Raw genomic sequence first — 16,244 nt, forward strand, 5'->3', positions numbered from 1 at the left:
GAACCATATTATTAAATTTAGGCTTCGATCTGTGCTATCAACATCATTGAAGGAGTCTTTATTTTGGCTACTGGGCCAGTTTAAGTGTGTCGTGGGCAAATCAGAACATGTGGTGCAGTCTTGAGCCCAACTCTGCCAGCTAACTACAGAGGGAGCTATGTCTGAAACATAGATGAGGACCAGTGTCTCTGCTTAACTTCTTTATCTTCCAATCAACCTTACCAGACCACAGTTGTATTATTTGTGCATGTCTTTGTTCCTAGATCAATCACATTTTAAACCAATTTACCTTCTTCAGGAAGAATCAATTGCCAATATTGAAGCTTCTTGCTTTACATCCTTTTCACATTCTTACTCTGGCCTGAATCCCGCCCCATCAGATATTCTTTTGTGTTTATCTCTGATCTAAACAAGATGATGTAGCATTTGGGGAAAAATAAGCATGAAACCAAGGATAAACTGGAAGATAAGATAGCAAAAATCTCCATCGCCACCATGTATTTGCCTCGAGTGCTGAGATAGGCTGGAATAAATGAAAGCCATACGCTGAGGAAAGCGAGCATGCTGAAGGTGATGAATTTGGCTTCATTGAAGCTGTCAGGCAGCTTTCTAGCCAAAAAGGCCATAATAAAACTGATAGTGGCCAAAAAACCAAGATATCCCAGCATGCACCAGAAAGCAATGGGAGATCCCTCATTGCACTCAACTATTATCAGCCCAGGATGAATGTAAATGTTATATTCTGAGAAGGGGGAAGCGAAAACCAACCAAAGGACACAGAGAACTACCTGGATGAGAGTACCGGCAATGATGATCGTATACGACAGTTGAGAGCCAAACCATCTTCTTAAGTTACTGTTTGGCTTGGTGGCTTTAAATGCGATGACCACCATGAATGTTTTGGCCAAAATGCAAGAGATACAAAGTGCAAAAGTAATGCCAAAGGTTGCCTGCCTCAGGAGGCATTTCTTTTCTGTGGGGTAACCAATGAAAGTCAGTGCGCAGAAAAAGCACAAGGTGAGGGACATTAGCAGGAAAAAGCTGAGGTTAGTGTTATTTGCTTTCACAATAGGCGTGTTCCTGTAGTAAAAAAAGAGTACCATAATAATAATAGGAATCACTGAAGAGAAAATGCTGCATGCTGCCAAAATAGCTCCAAAGGTTTCCTCATAGGAAAGAAAGTCTATGTTCTTTGGAATGCACCGATCTCTGTCCTCATTGGACCACTGATCCCAGGGGCATTTAAAGCATTCAATGGAATCTAGACAAGGAAACATGGAGAAGTACATAAGAGGTTTTTCCTTAACAAATATAAGATTTTAACTGGAGGTTACTCTAATGCTGGGCATCCTACCTGTTTGATTTGATATCTCCCCTAATCTGCATTGAAAGCATTGAAAACAACAAATTGGCCATCCTGGTTTGATTGCTTTTCGGAATCCCTTTGAACAGCTGGGAGAGCACACAGAGACAGGAACCTAGAAGGAGAAAACAGGGCAATGTTTAACCATAATGAATATGATTGGCTGAAGCAGTGACCAATACTGGCATTGAGCAAACCAGAGATCTGCTTGAAAAAGAGTTTATACAATATAGCATAGCTACAAAAGGATGAGTCTTGCGGGCAGAATGTGGGTTTTTGGTATTAAACTGAAGAATATACTTAGTTTCTCTTCTCATAATGAGGAAAATGTTTTACAAAAAGGTGCTGGTTGATGGCCTATCACAGAAGGGCACATTGATGTAGGTACTGTCAGATGAGCGAAGGAAATTGTCACAGCTGATGACTAGCATGACTATCTTACAAAGATAATTTGGTTTTGAAAACCATAATTACCGAGAGAGACATTCATCATGGTTAACTCTTTGCCTCTTAGGCTTACTCAGTTAAGGGATAAACATAATACCAATAAGATGGCAACTTAAAACAAGTGTGAATGCTCTCCCCATATCTTTTCATCACAGACCATGAGGTTGATGGTAAATGTAGGTAGATCAGATCATTCTGAGGCAAAACTGATTCAAAAGGCTGATTCCCTGAGTCATAGTATGACTTTTCGGTGACCCAGTCACCTTTTGTCAAGTAGAAGCTTTTTAAAAACAAGCAACAAGCCAAGTAGGATGCCACATTGCATTTGCAAAGTGTGTTGCTTAACTGATTGAAATTTACTTGCATTAACAATGCATTTATTTGTATTAAATTCTCCATATTTGATCCTCAACAAAATCTCTGTTGCGCAAATGATCAGTCTTTTGCTTGAGCCACTCTCAAAACCTCTTTAGGATGCCAACATTTATGTGACTAGTACATTTAAACATATTTCTTTTTGTCATCTTGCATATGCTTCAGATGGATGGGGCTCATTTTAACCTCATAGTTATGTTTGTTTGGTAGGGATTTTTGGAGTAAAGCAGAAGGACAAATCTGAATGCTAAGACCTACTTGTGTCCCCCAGTAAATGACCAGAATAGGATCTCTCTCACAAATATTCATGTTACTTTTTCCCATTAATGCATCCTTAGTCTGATCAAGTAGGTCATATTATCTAAAATGAATTAGGCACCCAAATATACACACTTGGTGACTATGTGTATGCACAGCAGAAATGCTGGTATTACAGACTTAACTGCAATGATCATGATTTCCCTTGTTGGAGTGCACTTTATAAATGGACCAAGGGATGAGTTGCAAAGTGTATTCTCTGTATATGAACATTATGTGGAGCTCCCCCAACCCCAAACTCTAAGCAGCATCCTGATGTGTGTATGTAGTCAGGGACTATATCATCATGGTGGGGGAAAGTAGCACCTTGTGCTGCAGGCATGGGTGATAACAAATAAGATAAACTCAACAGTTGTGACCAATTTTCATATGTAATTTGCTGTCTCTTACCTGTGTGTTCTTTGTGTTCCATTGAACAGTGCTAGCATTAATCATAAATGTTTTCCTTGTAGATGCGCTGGAGTCATAGCTGCCCACGGTTATGTGCGTGATGGCTCCTTTGGGATCCTGCTGATGGTTTACAATGTCATACTGTGCTGGGGGGTTGCCATGTTCATCAAAGAATGCTTCTGTGTCTTCTCCTCTCAACCTCACCTTCTTGATGTAGAAAAGAAGCTGGGGATAAAGCAGGGTGTAAGCAGGTTTAGTGACTGCCTTTCAATGTCTTACCATATTTTGAACCACCATTATTCTAGTTCTATGATGGTATTTTTCGTAAGAAATGTGAATGTATAAGGATAGCATAGCTTTACAACATTTCCAAAATGCACATGAAACCTCTCTCATGGCATATTAAGAAAGGTAAACATATAAAACTCAAAGCCCTGATTCAAAAAAATATTTTCTTTCATATGTTTGGCGGCAGTCTTAGAGCTCACATTTTGTGAGTACGGAGAAAGCGATGCAGCAAGCACAGATTTTATGGACAAAGTTGAGGCCTGGCCACCAAGGCAGAACAAAGAAGCAGAAGAAGGAGGGGATCCATTATTTAGTAGCTCCCATGAGTCATGGGAGCATAGGAAGAGCAAGCGATCAACAAAATATATACTGCCCAAACACAGATCAGAGGAGCCACCATGGTTCTGAGGACACAGAGACCTCTAGTACATTGGAGGGTTGCTCACCATGGGCAATTAAGCCTCTTGGTTTGGTAACATTTTAAGGCTTCTCACCTGCACAAACTTCATCTGCCAGATTCCTTGTACTTGTAAGAGTCTACCAGTCATCATTAATAAATTCAACCATGTCACCCACATAGTGTGTGATCTCTGCTGGCTCCCTATCTCAGCCAGTAACCACTTAAGGATTTCCTGTATTGTTCATACAGCTACTCATGGCATGTGTACACCCTATCTGTCCGACCCACTTAAAATATCAGGATTTACAATAAATCACCAAAGTCACTACTGTATGGTTCTGAATACAAGATGGTACCTAAATTATGGTCCCTGTGCAAACAGCACTTACCACATGCATCCAACTTCCTAATTGAGTAATACATACAGATTTCAGCACATCAAACCTACCTAACTCTATCATTGTGAAAAGCAAGAGACAAGGGCAACAATGCAGAATTTGGTGTCTAAAATAAATATTAGCTCTGCATGAAATACATAATTCATAAGTAAAAAAAAATGATTATGAGCTACTGGTCACACCTGGCAAAATACCTCACCCCAGTGTAATGGTATTAAAGGGTGTAGTAAACACCTCAACCTGTTCCTCAAAACATGGAACAAGCACTCATGTCTGCAGAATGACAATATACAAAAAAATTGTTTTCTTTTTTCTTAACTTACTTATCTTCAAAATCTGCTTAAAAAAGATTGGATAAAGCCTATAGGCCTTTACTTGGTTCATTACTTTACATGATGAAACAAACAAGTGCAAAAAAATCTTATATTTGATTCTAACACATCCTATATCAGATCAGAGAGATGATTAATATAAAAAAAATCCTGATGTCGTCAGACAGTTTTCAAATCACACTAAACCCCGACTCAACACTAATCCTGAAATGAACTGTAAAAACTTTGCACTCTTTTTCAAAGAAAGACATCAACAAAATCAAATTTCAACTTGCACTGACACCAACCTCTCCTGTTACTATGACATTGATCCAGAAATCCATAATCACCTGGTATGAATTAAGCGAAATTACACAACCATGGCTGTGCAAAACAACAGCAAAATGCAACCTTATACCTTCTTCACAGATCTCATACCTTCCTGCAATTTCAATGAGACTAGCCCCTCCTTAACACCATTTTAAATAAATTGAATTGATACATCACTATCAAAGGGCATCAACACAGATTGCCTATATGCTGGTATAGCCATCACCCTCTGAAAAAATCACCAATAGATCTTGAACAGCTGAGTAATTCAATTATCACTATCAATTCTTCTCTACCTGGCCACGGTCCAGGAAAACTGCATTAAAAGGCAACTACATTTGTTAATTGTCTATACCAATCTTCTTGATGATTTCCAGTCAGGTTTCAGGACAGTTTGAGGCACTGAGCTTGCAATGCTTCAAACTGTAAATGATATACTCCTGGACATAATGACTTTTGTCTTATCATCCTGCTTAATGTCACTGGGGCACTCCACACAATTAACCATACCTCTCACCTTAAGATTCTTGATGAGAGGATGGGTCTCAGAGAAGTGGTATCACAATGGTGCTTTTCATATCTGTACAACTCACTCAATCCATAAATGTCCTGAATCTCAGCTTTAGCCTCACTTTTCTCTGACAATGGTGTATCCTAATGTTCCATCTCCTCTTCAGTATGGAGCCATGTGATGCCTTGCCAACATTCCATATTCTCCTATCAATGCAGTTAATGACACACAGCTGTATTTGTAAATGTAAATGTAAATAAATGTCAAGGTACTTATAGAGCGCACTGTCACCAGACGGCCACCTTGTGGTGTTGCCTTTGCGGTTTCCTGGCGCTGATACTCATACCGCTGTGGAACCCCTCCTGGCTTTCCCTGTGAAGTGTCCACTCCTGGGCACCCCCAGGGTGAAGCCAGGCATCCTTAGCGCTGGTGGGGCCGGTGTGGAGGCTAAGCAAGCTATTGCCCAGAGTTGCAGCGTGGGGCCCGTGATTAGAATAGGCACCGAGGCGAGAATAGACAGGTCCGAGGAATTTGAGCCCAAGCCCCGCCGAGGCGGGAATCGAACCCTGGTCCCTGGCCAGAACTCTGCTTCAGGGTCTGCCGCTCTAACCATTGAGTATCTCTCCAAAAGACAGGATTTCTCGCTGGAGAACTGCAAAAAGTTTAAATTTTGGATGAACAGCCACCATCTCAGACTGACTCTTTCAAAAATTGCACTGCTACTCATTTTACCACCTAAGTGCTCAAGACCACGGCAATCTTGACTAAATGCCCCCAATATCCTTGACTTTTAGCCCTCTATCATCCATTATGCAAAATTCTTGGACATACAGTTAGACACGTTTGTCAGTCTTTAAACCCACCTCAACCCTATTGCAAGGTGTTTATTTAAAAATAAGAATTATTTGCAGAATCAAACCCTTCCTGACAGTCATATCCTAACCACATTGTCCAATCCCTAGACTTCCGCGGATTTTACAATTATAAGTCCTTGTTAACTGGTATACTATAACTACACTTAAAGATGCTCTTCATGTAACTGTGGGTATGTTACTGACCAAGTCATGAGTGATTTATTATGTGACGTCATCAGCAGTGCGTTGTGGGGGTGTGAGTTATAGTTAGCTCAGCTAACCATAACAGCTGAATTTCACAGGCTTTGCATAAGAGAAATGTCAACATAACTATAACGTTCCTGTAACCTTTGTTTTTTTCTGTGAATTTCTAAGTTTTTTTGTATGCTAATTCCTAATTATAACATCCCTGAGCCTGTCGTTTTTTCAGTGAATTTCTACGGTTGTTTAAATGCTAATTCCTAACCATAATGTCCCTGTAACCTTTGCTTTTTTCTTGTGAATTTTAAAGTTTTTTAACTAGCATTCACTTTTGCAGAGTGGTGGAGAAAAGGGGCTGGGCCTCCAACCAGCTCTCAGGAATTCCACTGCGTAGTACTTACAGAAGATACCAGGAACGCCTTTTGGCCCCCAAGGTCCCTCTGGTGTAAAATGGACTTCATCCCCCAACCAATCATGCACCAGGAGGTGAGTTTGCAGAATGGTGGAGAAAGGAGGGCATGGCCTCCGAAGGCCTCTTAGCAATCCCACTGTGTGGGACTTACTGGACATAGCAAGAGGGGTAGTTGGCCCCAAGGACTTCCTTGTGGGCCGACTACCCCTCCTGTTACCGCCAGTAAGCCCCACTCAGCAGGATTGCTGAATTCTGATAGCAGGCCATGCCCCCTTTCTCTATCACTCTAGAAAACGGATCTCCTGGTGCACATTTGGTTGGGGCATAAAGTCCCCTTGCCTCTTGAAGGTCCCTGGGGGCCAACTAGCCCTACGGTTACCTCCAGTACACCCCACACATCTGGATTGCTGAGAGGTACTCAGAGGCCATGCCCCCTTTCTGCACCACTCAAACGTGCCTCCTGGCACACTTCTGCTTGGGGGATGAAGTCCTCTTTAGACCTAAGGCCCTCAGGATGTAAAGAGACCTCATAGCTCCACCAGTAGAGCGCTGACATATGCGTTTGCAGATCGGGCTATAGCCGTGTTTAAGGTTCCCTACAGAAATTAACATGGAGAAAACATGTTGTGGGACTCCCGATTGACGATTCACCCCAAAATTCAACACTCCAGCTGAAGTGAGTGGCCCATTAGTTTTGAAAATTCCGCAAAGATTCGTCAAACAGTGCCGGAGATATTGGCAAAAGAAAAAACACTTTTCGAATAGAAACAAGGGCCTTACTATAACTACCTAATCGTGACCACCAATAGATAATATATATACTTGGGGAAGGGGGATCACTGCATCACCGCTTCACGGCCCGGTTTGACTCTGCAATTGGGGCAGAATGTTGGGGACTTGAGGGAACCCTGGACTTAATTTACGGGGTTTTGCCACAACATTAAACCCCCACCCTCACTCGGTATTGCAGCGTCCATTGTAGGACTCATTTTGGCTCCACAATTTATATTGACCGGAACACTGCATTCTGGGAGCTGCAGTCTACAACACCAGACTGCAGCTGCATTTCATCAAGTGGAGCCAGCTGACCTTCCACCATTGGGAAGGCCATAGAAACATAAGGGAGGGGGTTGGAGCAACCTCGGCAAGCTGCGGCATCTGAGGAAGGCTTAGACAAGCCGAAATGCATCATGACACACAAGCTGTTAATAAAGAAACTCCCGCAAAGCTCCCCGCTGTGTCCTCTGGTCTCTTACAAGGAGGGGTCGATTTTGGATGTTTTACGCGCTTGCCTGTGTGCGTTGAGACGACCCGTTCTCTAAGTGTCCTGTCGTTTACTGGCATCGTGGCAAGTTTTCTCAGAAGTATCGGATACTGCAGGACCACCTCAGGATCAGGCCAGGCAAGTGGCCGCTGTCAGCAACAGCCCATGACTTCACGCGGAAGAGGGATCACTGCATCACCGCTTCACGGCCCGGTTTGACTTTGCATTTGGGGCATAATGTTGGGGACTTGACAGAGTCCTGGACTTAATTTACGGGGTTTCGCCACAACATTAAACCCCCTCCCTCACTCGGTATTGCAGCGTCCATTGTAGGACTCATTTTGGCTCCACAATTTACATTCACCGGAATACTGCATTCTGGGAGCTGCAGTCTACAACACCAGACTGCATCTGCAATTCATCAAGTGGAGCCAGATGACCATCCGCCATTGGGAGGGCCATAGAAACATAAGGGAGGGGGTTGGAGCAACCTCATCAAGCTACCGCATCTGAGGAAGGCTTAAACAAGCCGAAATGCATCATGACACACAAGCTGTTAATAAAGGAACCCCTGCAAAGCTCCCCGCTGTCTCCTCTGGTCTCTTACATGGAGGGCTGGATTTTGGATATTTTATGTGTTTGCCTGTGTGCTTTGAAAGGATCCGTTCTCTAAGTGTCCTGTTGCTTACTGGCATCGTTGCAAGTTTTCTCTGAGGTATCGGATACCTCAGAACTGCCTCAGGATCAGGCCAGGCAAGTGGCTGCTGTCAGCGACAGCCCGTGACTTCACGGGGAAGAGGGATCACTGCATCACCGCTTCACGGCCCGGTTTGACTCTGAAATTGGGGCAGAACGTTGGGGACTTGAGGAAGTCCTGGACTTAATTTACCGCATTTCGCAACCCACAACATTAAACCTCCACCCTCACTCGGTATTGCAGCATCCATTGTAGGACTCATTTTGGCTCCACAATTTACATTCACCAGAACCCCTATTCGGGGAGCTGCAGATGACAACACCAGACTGCAGCTGCAATTCATCAAGTGGAGCCAGGTGACCTTCCACCATTGGGAGGGCCATAAAAACATAAGGGAGGGGGTTGGAGCAACCTCGTCAAGCTGCGGCATGTGAGGTAGGCTTACACAAGCCGAAATGCATCATGCCACACGAGCTGTTAATGAAGGAACTCCCGCAAAGCTCCCCGCTGCATAGGACGCACTCATCAACAGCAATATATTGCAATCAGGCTGCAGCGTAAGCACAAATTCAGTGTTCAATCAAAGATGCCTGACGCGTTTCTGACTTTCATCGTCCTTGTTCACAGGCAGAGTTATCGCTGAAATAAAGCCAAACCACTGATTAGTAACACCTGTGCATTTTATTGCCCCATGGGCCTCCTGATAAAGCGCTATGCATTCTGGAATCAGCGGTCCAAAACCGTTTCACAGTCCATGATAAATGCTGATCACAGTTCAAGATATCCAATGCGATGCCTCTCACATAATTAAAATAATCGAGCCATTAGTGGGCTAACACTGAACTGTTGTTTGCGTGCAAAGTCAATCTCATACCATACTACTGGTCCGGAACGAGCCTCGTATTCACAAGGCATCCGGCCGCTATACAGTCGAGCGGTGGTGCATCCTCACGGCTGGACTGCCGTGTGTAAGTATTCCGTTTCCCAAATGCCCAAGCATAGGACGCACTCATCAACAGCAATATATTTCAATCAGGCTGCAGCGCAAGCACAAATTCAGTGTTCAAAGATGCCTGACGCGTTTCTGACTTTCATCGTCCTTGTTCACAGGCAGAGTTATCGCTGAAATAAAGCCAAACCACTGATTAGTAACACCTGTGCATTTTATTGCCCCAGTGGGCCTCCTGATAAAGCGCTATGCATTCTGGAATCAGCGGTCCAAAACCGTTTCACAGTCCATGATAAATGCTGATCAAAGTTCAAGATATCCAATGCGATGCCTCTCACATAATTAAAATAATCCAGCCATTAGTGGGCTAACACTGAACTGTTGATTGCGTGCAAAGTCAATCTCATGCCATACTACTGGTCCGGATCGAGCCTCGTATTCACAAAGCACTCGGCCGCTATACAGTCGAGCGGTGGTGCATCCTCACGGCTGGACTGCCGTGTGTAAGTATTCCATTCCCCAAATGCCCAAGCATAGGACGCACTCATCAACAACAATATATTTCAATCAGGCTGCAGCGCAAGCACAAATTCAGTGTTCAATCAAAGATGCCTGATGCGTTTCTGACTTTCATCGTCCTTGTTCACAGGCTGAGTCATCGCTGAAATAAAGCCAAACCACTGATTAGTAACACCTGTGCATTTTATTGCCCCAGTGGGCCTCCTGATAAAGCGCTATGCATTCTGGAATCAGCGGTCCAAAACCGTTTCACAGTCCATGATAAATGCTGATCACAGTTCAAGATATCCAATGCGATGCCTCTCACATAATTAAAATATTCCAGCCATTAGTGGGCTGACACTGAACTGTTGTTTGCGTGCAAAATCAATCTCATGCCATACTACTGGTCCGGAACAAGCCTCGTATTCACAAGGCACCCGGCCGCTATACAGTCGAGTGGTGGTGCATCCTCACGGCTGGACTGCCGTGTGTAAGTATTCCGTTTCCCAAATGCCCAAGCATAGGACGCACTCATCAACAGCAATATATTTCAATCAGGCTGCAGCGCAAGCACAAATTCAGTGTTCAATCAAAGATGCCTGACACGTTTCTGACTTTCATCGTCCTTGTTCACAGGTAGAGTTATCGCTGAAATAAAGCCAAACCACTGATTATTAACACCTGTGCATTTTTTTGCCCCAGTGGGCCTCCTGATAAAGCGCTATGCATTCTGGAATCAGCGGTCCAAAAACGTTTCACCGTCCATGATAAATGCTGATCACAGTTCAAGATATCCAATGCCATGCCTCTCACATAATTAAAATAATCCAGCCATTAGTGGGCTAACACTGAACTGTTGTTTGCGTGCAAAGTCAATCTCATGGCATACTACTGGTCAGGAACGAGCCTCGTATTCACAAGGCACCCGGCCGCTATAGAGTTGAGCGGTGGTGCATCCTCACGGCTGGACTGCCGTGTGTAAGTATTCCGTTTCCCAAATGCCCAAGCATAGGACGCACTCATCAACAGCAATATATTTCAATCAGGCTGCAGCGCAAGCACAAATTCAGTGTTCAATCAAAGATGCCTGACGCGTTTCTGACTTTCATCGTCCTTGTTCACAGGCAGAGTTATCGCTGAAATAAAGCCAAACCACTGATTAGTAACACCTGTGCATTTTATTGCCCCATTGGGCCTCCTGATAAAGCGCTATGCATTCTGGAATCAGCGGTCCAAAACCGTTTCACAGTCCATGATAAATGCTGATCACAGTTCAAGATATCCAATGCGATGCCTCTCACATAATTAAAATAATCCAGCCATTAGTGGGCTAACACTGAACTGTTGTTTGCGTGCAAAGTCAATCTCATGCCATACTACTGGTCCGGAACGAGCCTCGTATTCACAAGGCACCCGGCCGCTGTACAGTCGAGCGGTGGTGCATCCTCACAGCTGGACTGCCGTGTGTAAGTATTCCGTTTCCCAAATGCCCAAGCATAGCCAGTGCTATGTTAAAAGACACTCAGAATACAGTGAAAACACCTACATACAATAGGGAACACTATGCGTTGGGGTCCCCCTGTGATCAGCATGACCTCCTCTGTAAGCCCCTAGTATATAATAGGGCAGGTGATTAAAACTACCTCTTAAAACACGCCACAGGGCGTGTTTGCACACGTCACCTCAGGCCCCGTCCCCTCACTTCCCCACTGTGTAAACACGCCCTGTGGCCTTTTTAAGTTGGGAGATTAAGTCCCCTTGAATCCTGAGGGTCCCTAGGGTCCAACTAGACCACTAGGTATCTCCAGTAAGCGCCACAGAGCTGCGTTGCAGAGAGATGTAAAAAGGGGCACGGGCTAAAACCACCTCTCTGTAACGCAGCGCAGTTGCGCTTATTGGAAGCACATGGTGGGCTAGTTCGGCCCCAGGGTCCCTCAGGATTGAAGGGGAATTATTTCCCCAACTTAAAACGCGCTGTAGAAAATAGGCCTCAGCTAGGCCTACCAGTGCAAGGGGTTCGCCCTTCTCTGCACAGAGTCCTGAGACTATTAGAAAGAAGTTGGCACAGAAACTGAAATAGAAAGCACATAGTTTATTAAACCTCAGGAGGTGGAACCACATTCACCCAGCACCCTGTGGTGCTGAATGAAGGTAGCACCCAGAGTAGAAGAACCATGGTCTTTTATACCCACACAGGGGCTCAGGAAAAGGGCGGTGCAAGCATACATGAGAAGAGTTACATACATAGATGGTCATACAGAAATGCACCGTCAATAGCAAAGGAGGAGCTACCAGTTGCTGACTCTGGTAGAAACAACCTGATAGTTACAGACTAAAAACAGATGCATGGACAGTTAGATATTCCTGCGCATGTTCAGGGTAGCAGAGTCTAAGTATAGCCAGTCCTTTAAACAGAGCACAAGGGAAGACAAAATGGCTGCCAGAAATACAAAATGGATTCCACAAAATGTACAGGATAGCCTCTAAATACCAGATGGATTCTGCTAACGCTAATTTAATCGCAGCCAATTTACGACAGACGACCCTTTTAGCGTTAGCTGAAGACATCTCCCATAATCCAGTAGGAAAAATGAAAAATATGCATATTAATTTTTAATAATTTTTTTTTTTCCATAAATTTCCTAATTCATTGCTAGGTGGGCATTTCTCATTCTAAATATTGTTAAGCGGGTATGTATGAGGTATAAACAGAAGTACAAAGGGAACAGAGAATTGGGTCATACAGATAGCAGGAGAGAGTAATTACTATTATCAGAAACAGAATTGTTAGCTTTCTAGTCCTAAGCAAATCCTAGAATCATCCAGTAAAAACATTTTCAAGGCTCCTATGCATTTCAGTTACCATCAATTTCAACTTCAAAAACATTTTCGCTAGACTTTTCCATTGTTTCCTTTATGAGGGCTAGAGTATCTATCATTATACCCAATACAAACATTAAAGCAGTCAGACATATTATTTACAAAAATGATTCTGGATCCAGAGGACCAGGAGAACTGCACAGGACCATGAGAATTAGGACGAAGAGCTGCAAAGGGTTGCTCCTCCTCAAAAATGGGACGATCAATGGGGTACATTTTCAACAAAAAGAAAAAGAAGTCCTTGGGAAATTAAAGCCGCTGCACAACCAACCAGAGGGGAGTCTTCTCCCTGTGTCCGTTTGAGCCTCACAGGCAGGCTCTTGTTGTTCCCACGGTGGAGCTGCACAACTCGCAACTCAGGAATCATGGCCTAGTTTCAAGGGAAAAGTTTCTTCTTTCAGGATAGGGCAATCACCCACCAGGGCAAATGCGCTCAGCGATCCTGTCCAGTGTCTCAGGCAGTGCACCAGTTTTCTTCATTTCAATCTAACAGGCACCAGAGACACAGCACCTGTACCCTGAACTCAAGTCCTTCCCTAACTCCTGCATTGCTCTGCTGGCACACTGCTCTTTCGTTGGGGCCATAGATCTTGGCCAACAAAGGTGAAAACTTTACAGCCAATTTAGGACCAGGATTCAGAGGCCTGATGCTAGGATCTCTGAAGCAACCCTTGTTTCAAAGGGGGTTACCTCAAGCAAAAACTTTCTCGCCTTCCTGGTCGGTCTGTGACTCTCGGCTGGGCATCAAAAGCTTGATCCACGATTTCTCCTTTCTGATTTGTGACCCCGTCTTTCGCCCAAGATAGTAGCAGGGGTACTCTCATCACAATGCTTCCGGCCTTCTACCTTCACTGAGGTCCTGGTTGCCAGTAATGCCTGTGCTGGTTACCTTCACTTTGACTTCAAGCTGGACTGGTGCTGACTCCTCAAGCTGGATCTGATGTCCGCGCCCCTCTGGCAATGGTTGTAAAGCAGCAAATATCTATTCGTGGACAGAACAAAAGGTCTTTAGACAAGGCACAGAAATAATCTATCAACAGAGAGGATAGTCTCAGAATACTTCCTAGTCCAGGGACGCCCCATATATTAACAAGGCACCCTGGAACCACTTTCATATATGTGAGAGTAAATAAAACAACAGTCTGGACCTATTGGCAAGTATAAAAAGAACCCTTTAGTGAACTGACAAGAGTAATACGTCACCCAATGCCAAGCAGTCAAGGAAGTCTGTGTTCATTTCTAAAGACCCTCAGGAAAAAGGAAATGTTATACACGTTTACTCCTAAACATTGCATTATTTGTACAAGACTGCAGACACTTCTAAAATGATTTTTCTTAATTAAAGCACCTACATTGTATACTCAGGACCATGCTCTCATGTTATAGGAGCAACAGGAAAATCTAACACTGCTAATTTAACAAAGAGTCTTATTACACAAATAACTAAAAACTTCAACATAATGGGTACACATTCTCCAGTGGAACATCTTGTGACTAACAGACTCCTATAAAACAATATTTTCCTCAAAAATGTTTGCTAAGGATCACATAGACCTCTTCCCTGCATTCTACATTTTCACAATCCAAACTATGCAACATTAGTTCTAGTAAGGACTGTCAGTTTATTTACACAGACTAGCTAATAAAATTAGCAATGCCCTTGCAAAACTGTATGTAGCATGAGAATAACAAACAATAGTGGTGTTGTCACCTGAGAATTTTCAAACAAAAACTACCCACAGCTAGTTCCCCTTAAAGATCAAATAAGGAAGCAGCAACCTAGACTACTCATCCTCTCATAATTCCATCAGAGAGGATGGGTAGTAACATAGCAACATATATTTATTCGTTTTATTAATGCTAATAATGTTGAAAACAGTATTACTGAATAGCCAATTAAATGTCTCATGGTTATTTCACAGACAGTTTAGACAGGCTCGAAAAAATTAAGAAAAAGAGAGAGAACACATGAATTTGCCTACCCTTAATTTGTAGAGGAGCTAGCCTCCTTTCCCCAGTTTTGACAGTAAGAAACCTGTATCAGGTTTCATTCTGTCAACACTATCAACCCCAATTTGTAGCAACTGGGCATAAACAAACTCTGAGGAGCGAAATAGCACATTTCAGCTAGCCAAAGAACATATTCCTTTAGCAAATGTACTAGTGCAACATGAGGCCGCATGAATTCAAACTGAATCCCATTGCTTCCTGAATTCAACCCTAAAAACATTTATACTATATATATATGGCAGAGCCATTGTCTTTTAAAGAGAGGTCACATATACTATGTTCATTGAGTGCACAAAAACTTGCTTTTACCCCCAAAAAAAGGTAGGTTAAAACCTATTTCTGTCCCTGCCCTGCCATTTCGTCTTGCAAATATCGAAATGTCAAAGCAACGTTGTGCTGAGCCCTGCAGGCTTCTAAATGTAGGACTTTGACCTATAACCTATGCAGCTGTCCCAGCATGCATGCAAGGTTTTCATGCGGTGCTTCCAAGTCAAAGTGACCCTAAAGACCAAAGGCAGAGCAGCAAAACCCACGCTGTGTGTCTACCAGCAATTTCAGAGGTAAGCTTAATAACTTCTGCCAATTTTTGTACATTGATATGTGTAAGCAGTGTGCCAAGCGTTTGTCTAGCAGTATAGATGGTCTATGCTTACATATGTGCATTTACTGGGGCGTAAGGCAGTTTAAAAACTGATCTGACTGGAGAAAACTCATTTAAATAGTGAATTTTTACTCAATTTCGACTTTGATTTTTTAGGACATTTAAAAATGAATATCCTACAATGTTTTTGCATAATAGTCCTCTACATATCCCAGAGATGTGGCATCAAAAATGTATAATGTATACCCTTATAAAAATGAGTTTTGTACGCCTGGATAAAGTGACATTTTCACATGTAATTGACCCCCTATTGCTGTATAGCACGGCTTAAATTCAATTTGGATGCTAGGAGGTTACAGTATCATTATTAGGCATTATAAATAGTAAAAAACGAATTTTTTTGCACCTATTTGAAATAACATTTTTTTTTATATAATCAAAATATATATTTTTTTTGTTAATAAATCTAATCATTTTGATGAGTCTACATATGAAAAGCGAGCTGCATCCCTTGCCTATTATATTGAAACACATTAATTCTTAGCCCTAAGCACAGAAGCTTATCTTGAAACATCTTAAGTCTGCGCCACTTTTAAATGAAGGACAGTCATTATTATTTAACATCAAAAACCACACTTATCCTTATTTTAAAAAAAAGGCATTAAGAAAAGAAATCCCTACTGTCAATCTGCAAAAATAATGAAACTACATTTCTAACTTTGGAAACAGCAGTCTGAAATGCAG

At 42.9% G+C, this 16,244-nt stretch overlaps 1 protein-coding gene across 1 annotated transcript in view; it reads right to left on the bottom strand.

The window, feature by feature from the left end:
• Window positions 1-332: 332 nt before the first annotated feature.
• The window catches only part of LOC146782776 (vomeronasal type-2 receptor 26-like), a 217,223-nt gene continuing 201,311 nt past the window's right edge, over window positions 333-16,244 (bottom strand). The window contains exons 2-3 of the mRNA XM_085637247.1: window positions 1,355-1,478; window positions 333-1,261 (exon numbers count right to left, since the gene is read on the bottom strand). Coding sequence (XP_085493373.1) covers window positions 333-1,261; window positions 1,355-1,478 — 1,053 coding nt within the window. The remainder of the gene's footprint in view (window positions 1,262-1,354; window positions 1,479-16,244) is intronic.

This window comes from Triturus cristatus, chromosome 12 (assembly GCF_964204655.1).
Source record: "Triturus cristatus chromosome 12, aTriCri1.1, whole genome shotgun sequence".
NCBI classification, from domain to species: domain Eukaryota; kingdom Metazoa; phylum Chordata; class Amphibia; order Caudata; family Salamandridae; genus Triturus; species Triturus cristatus.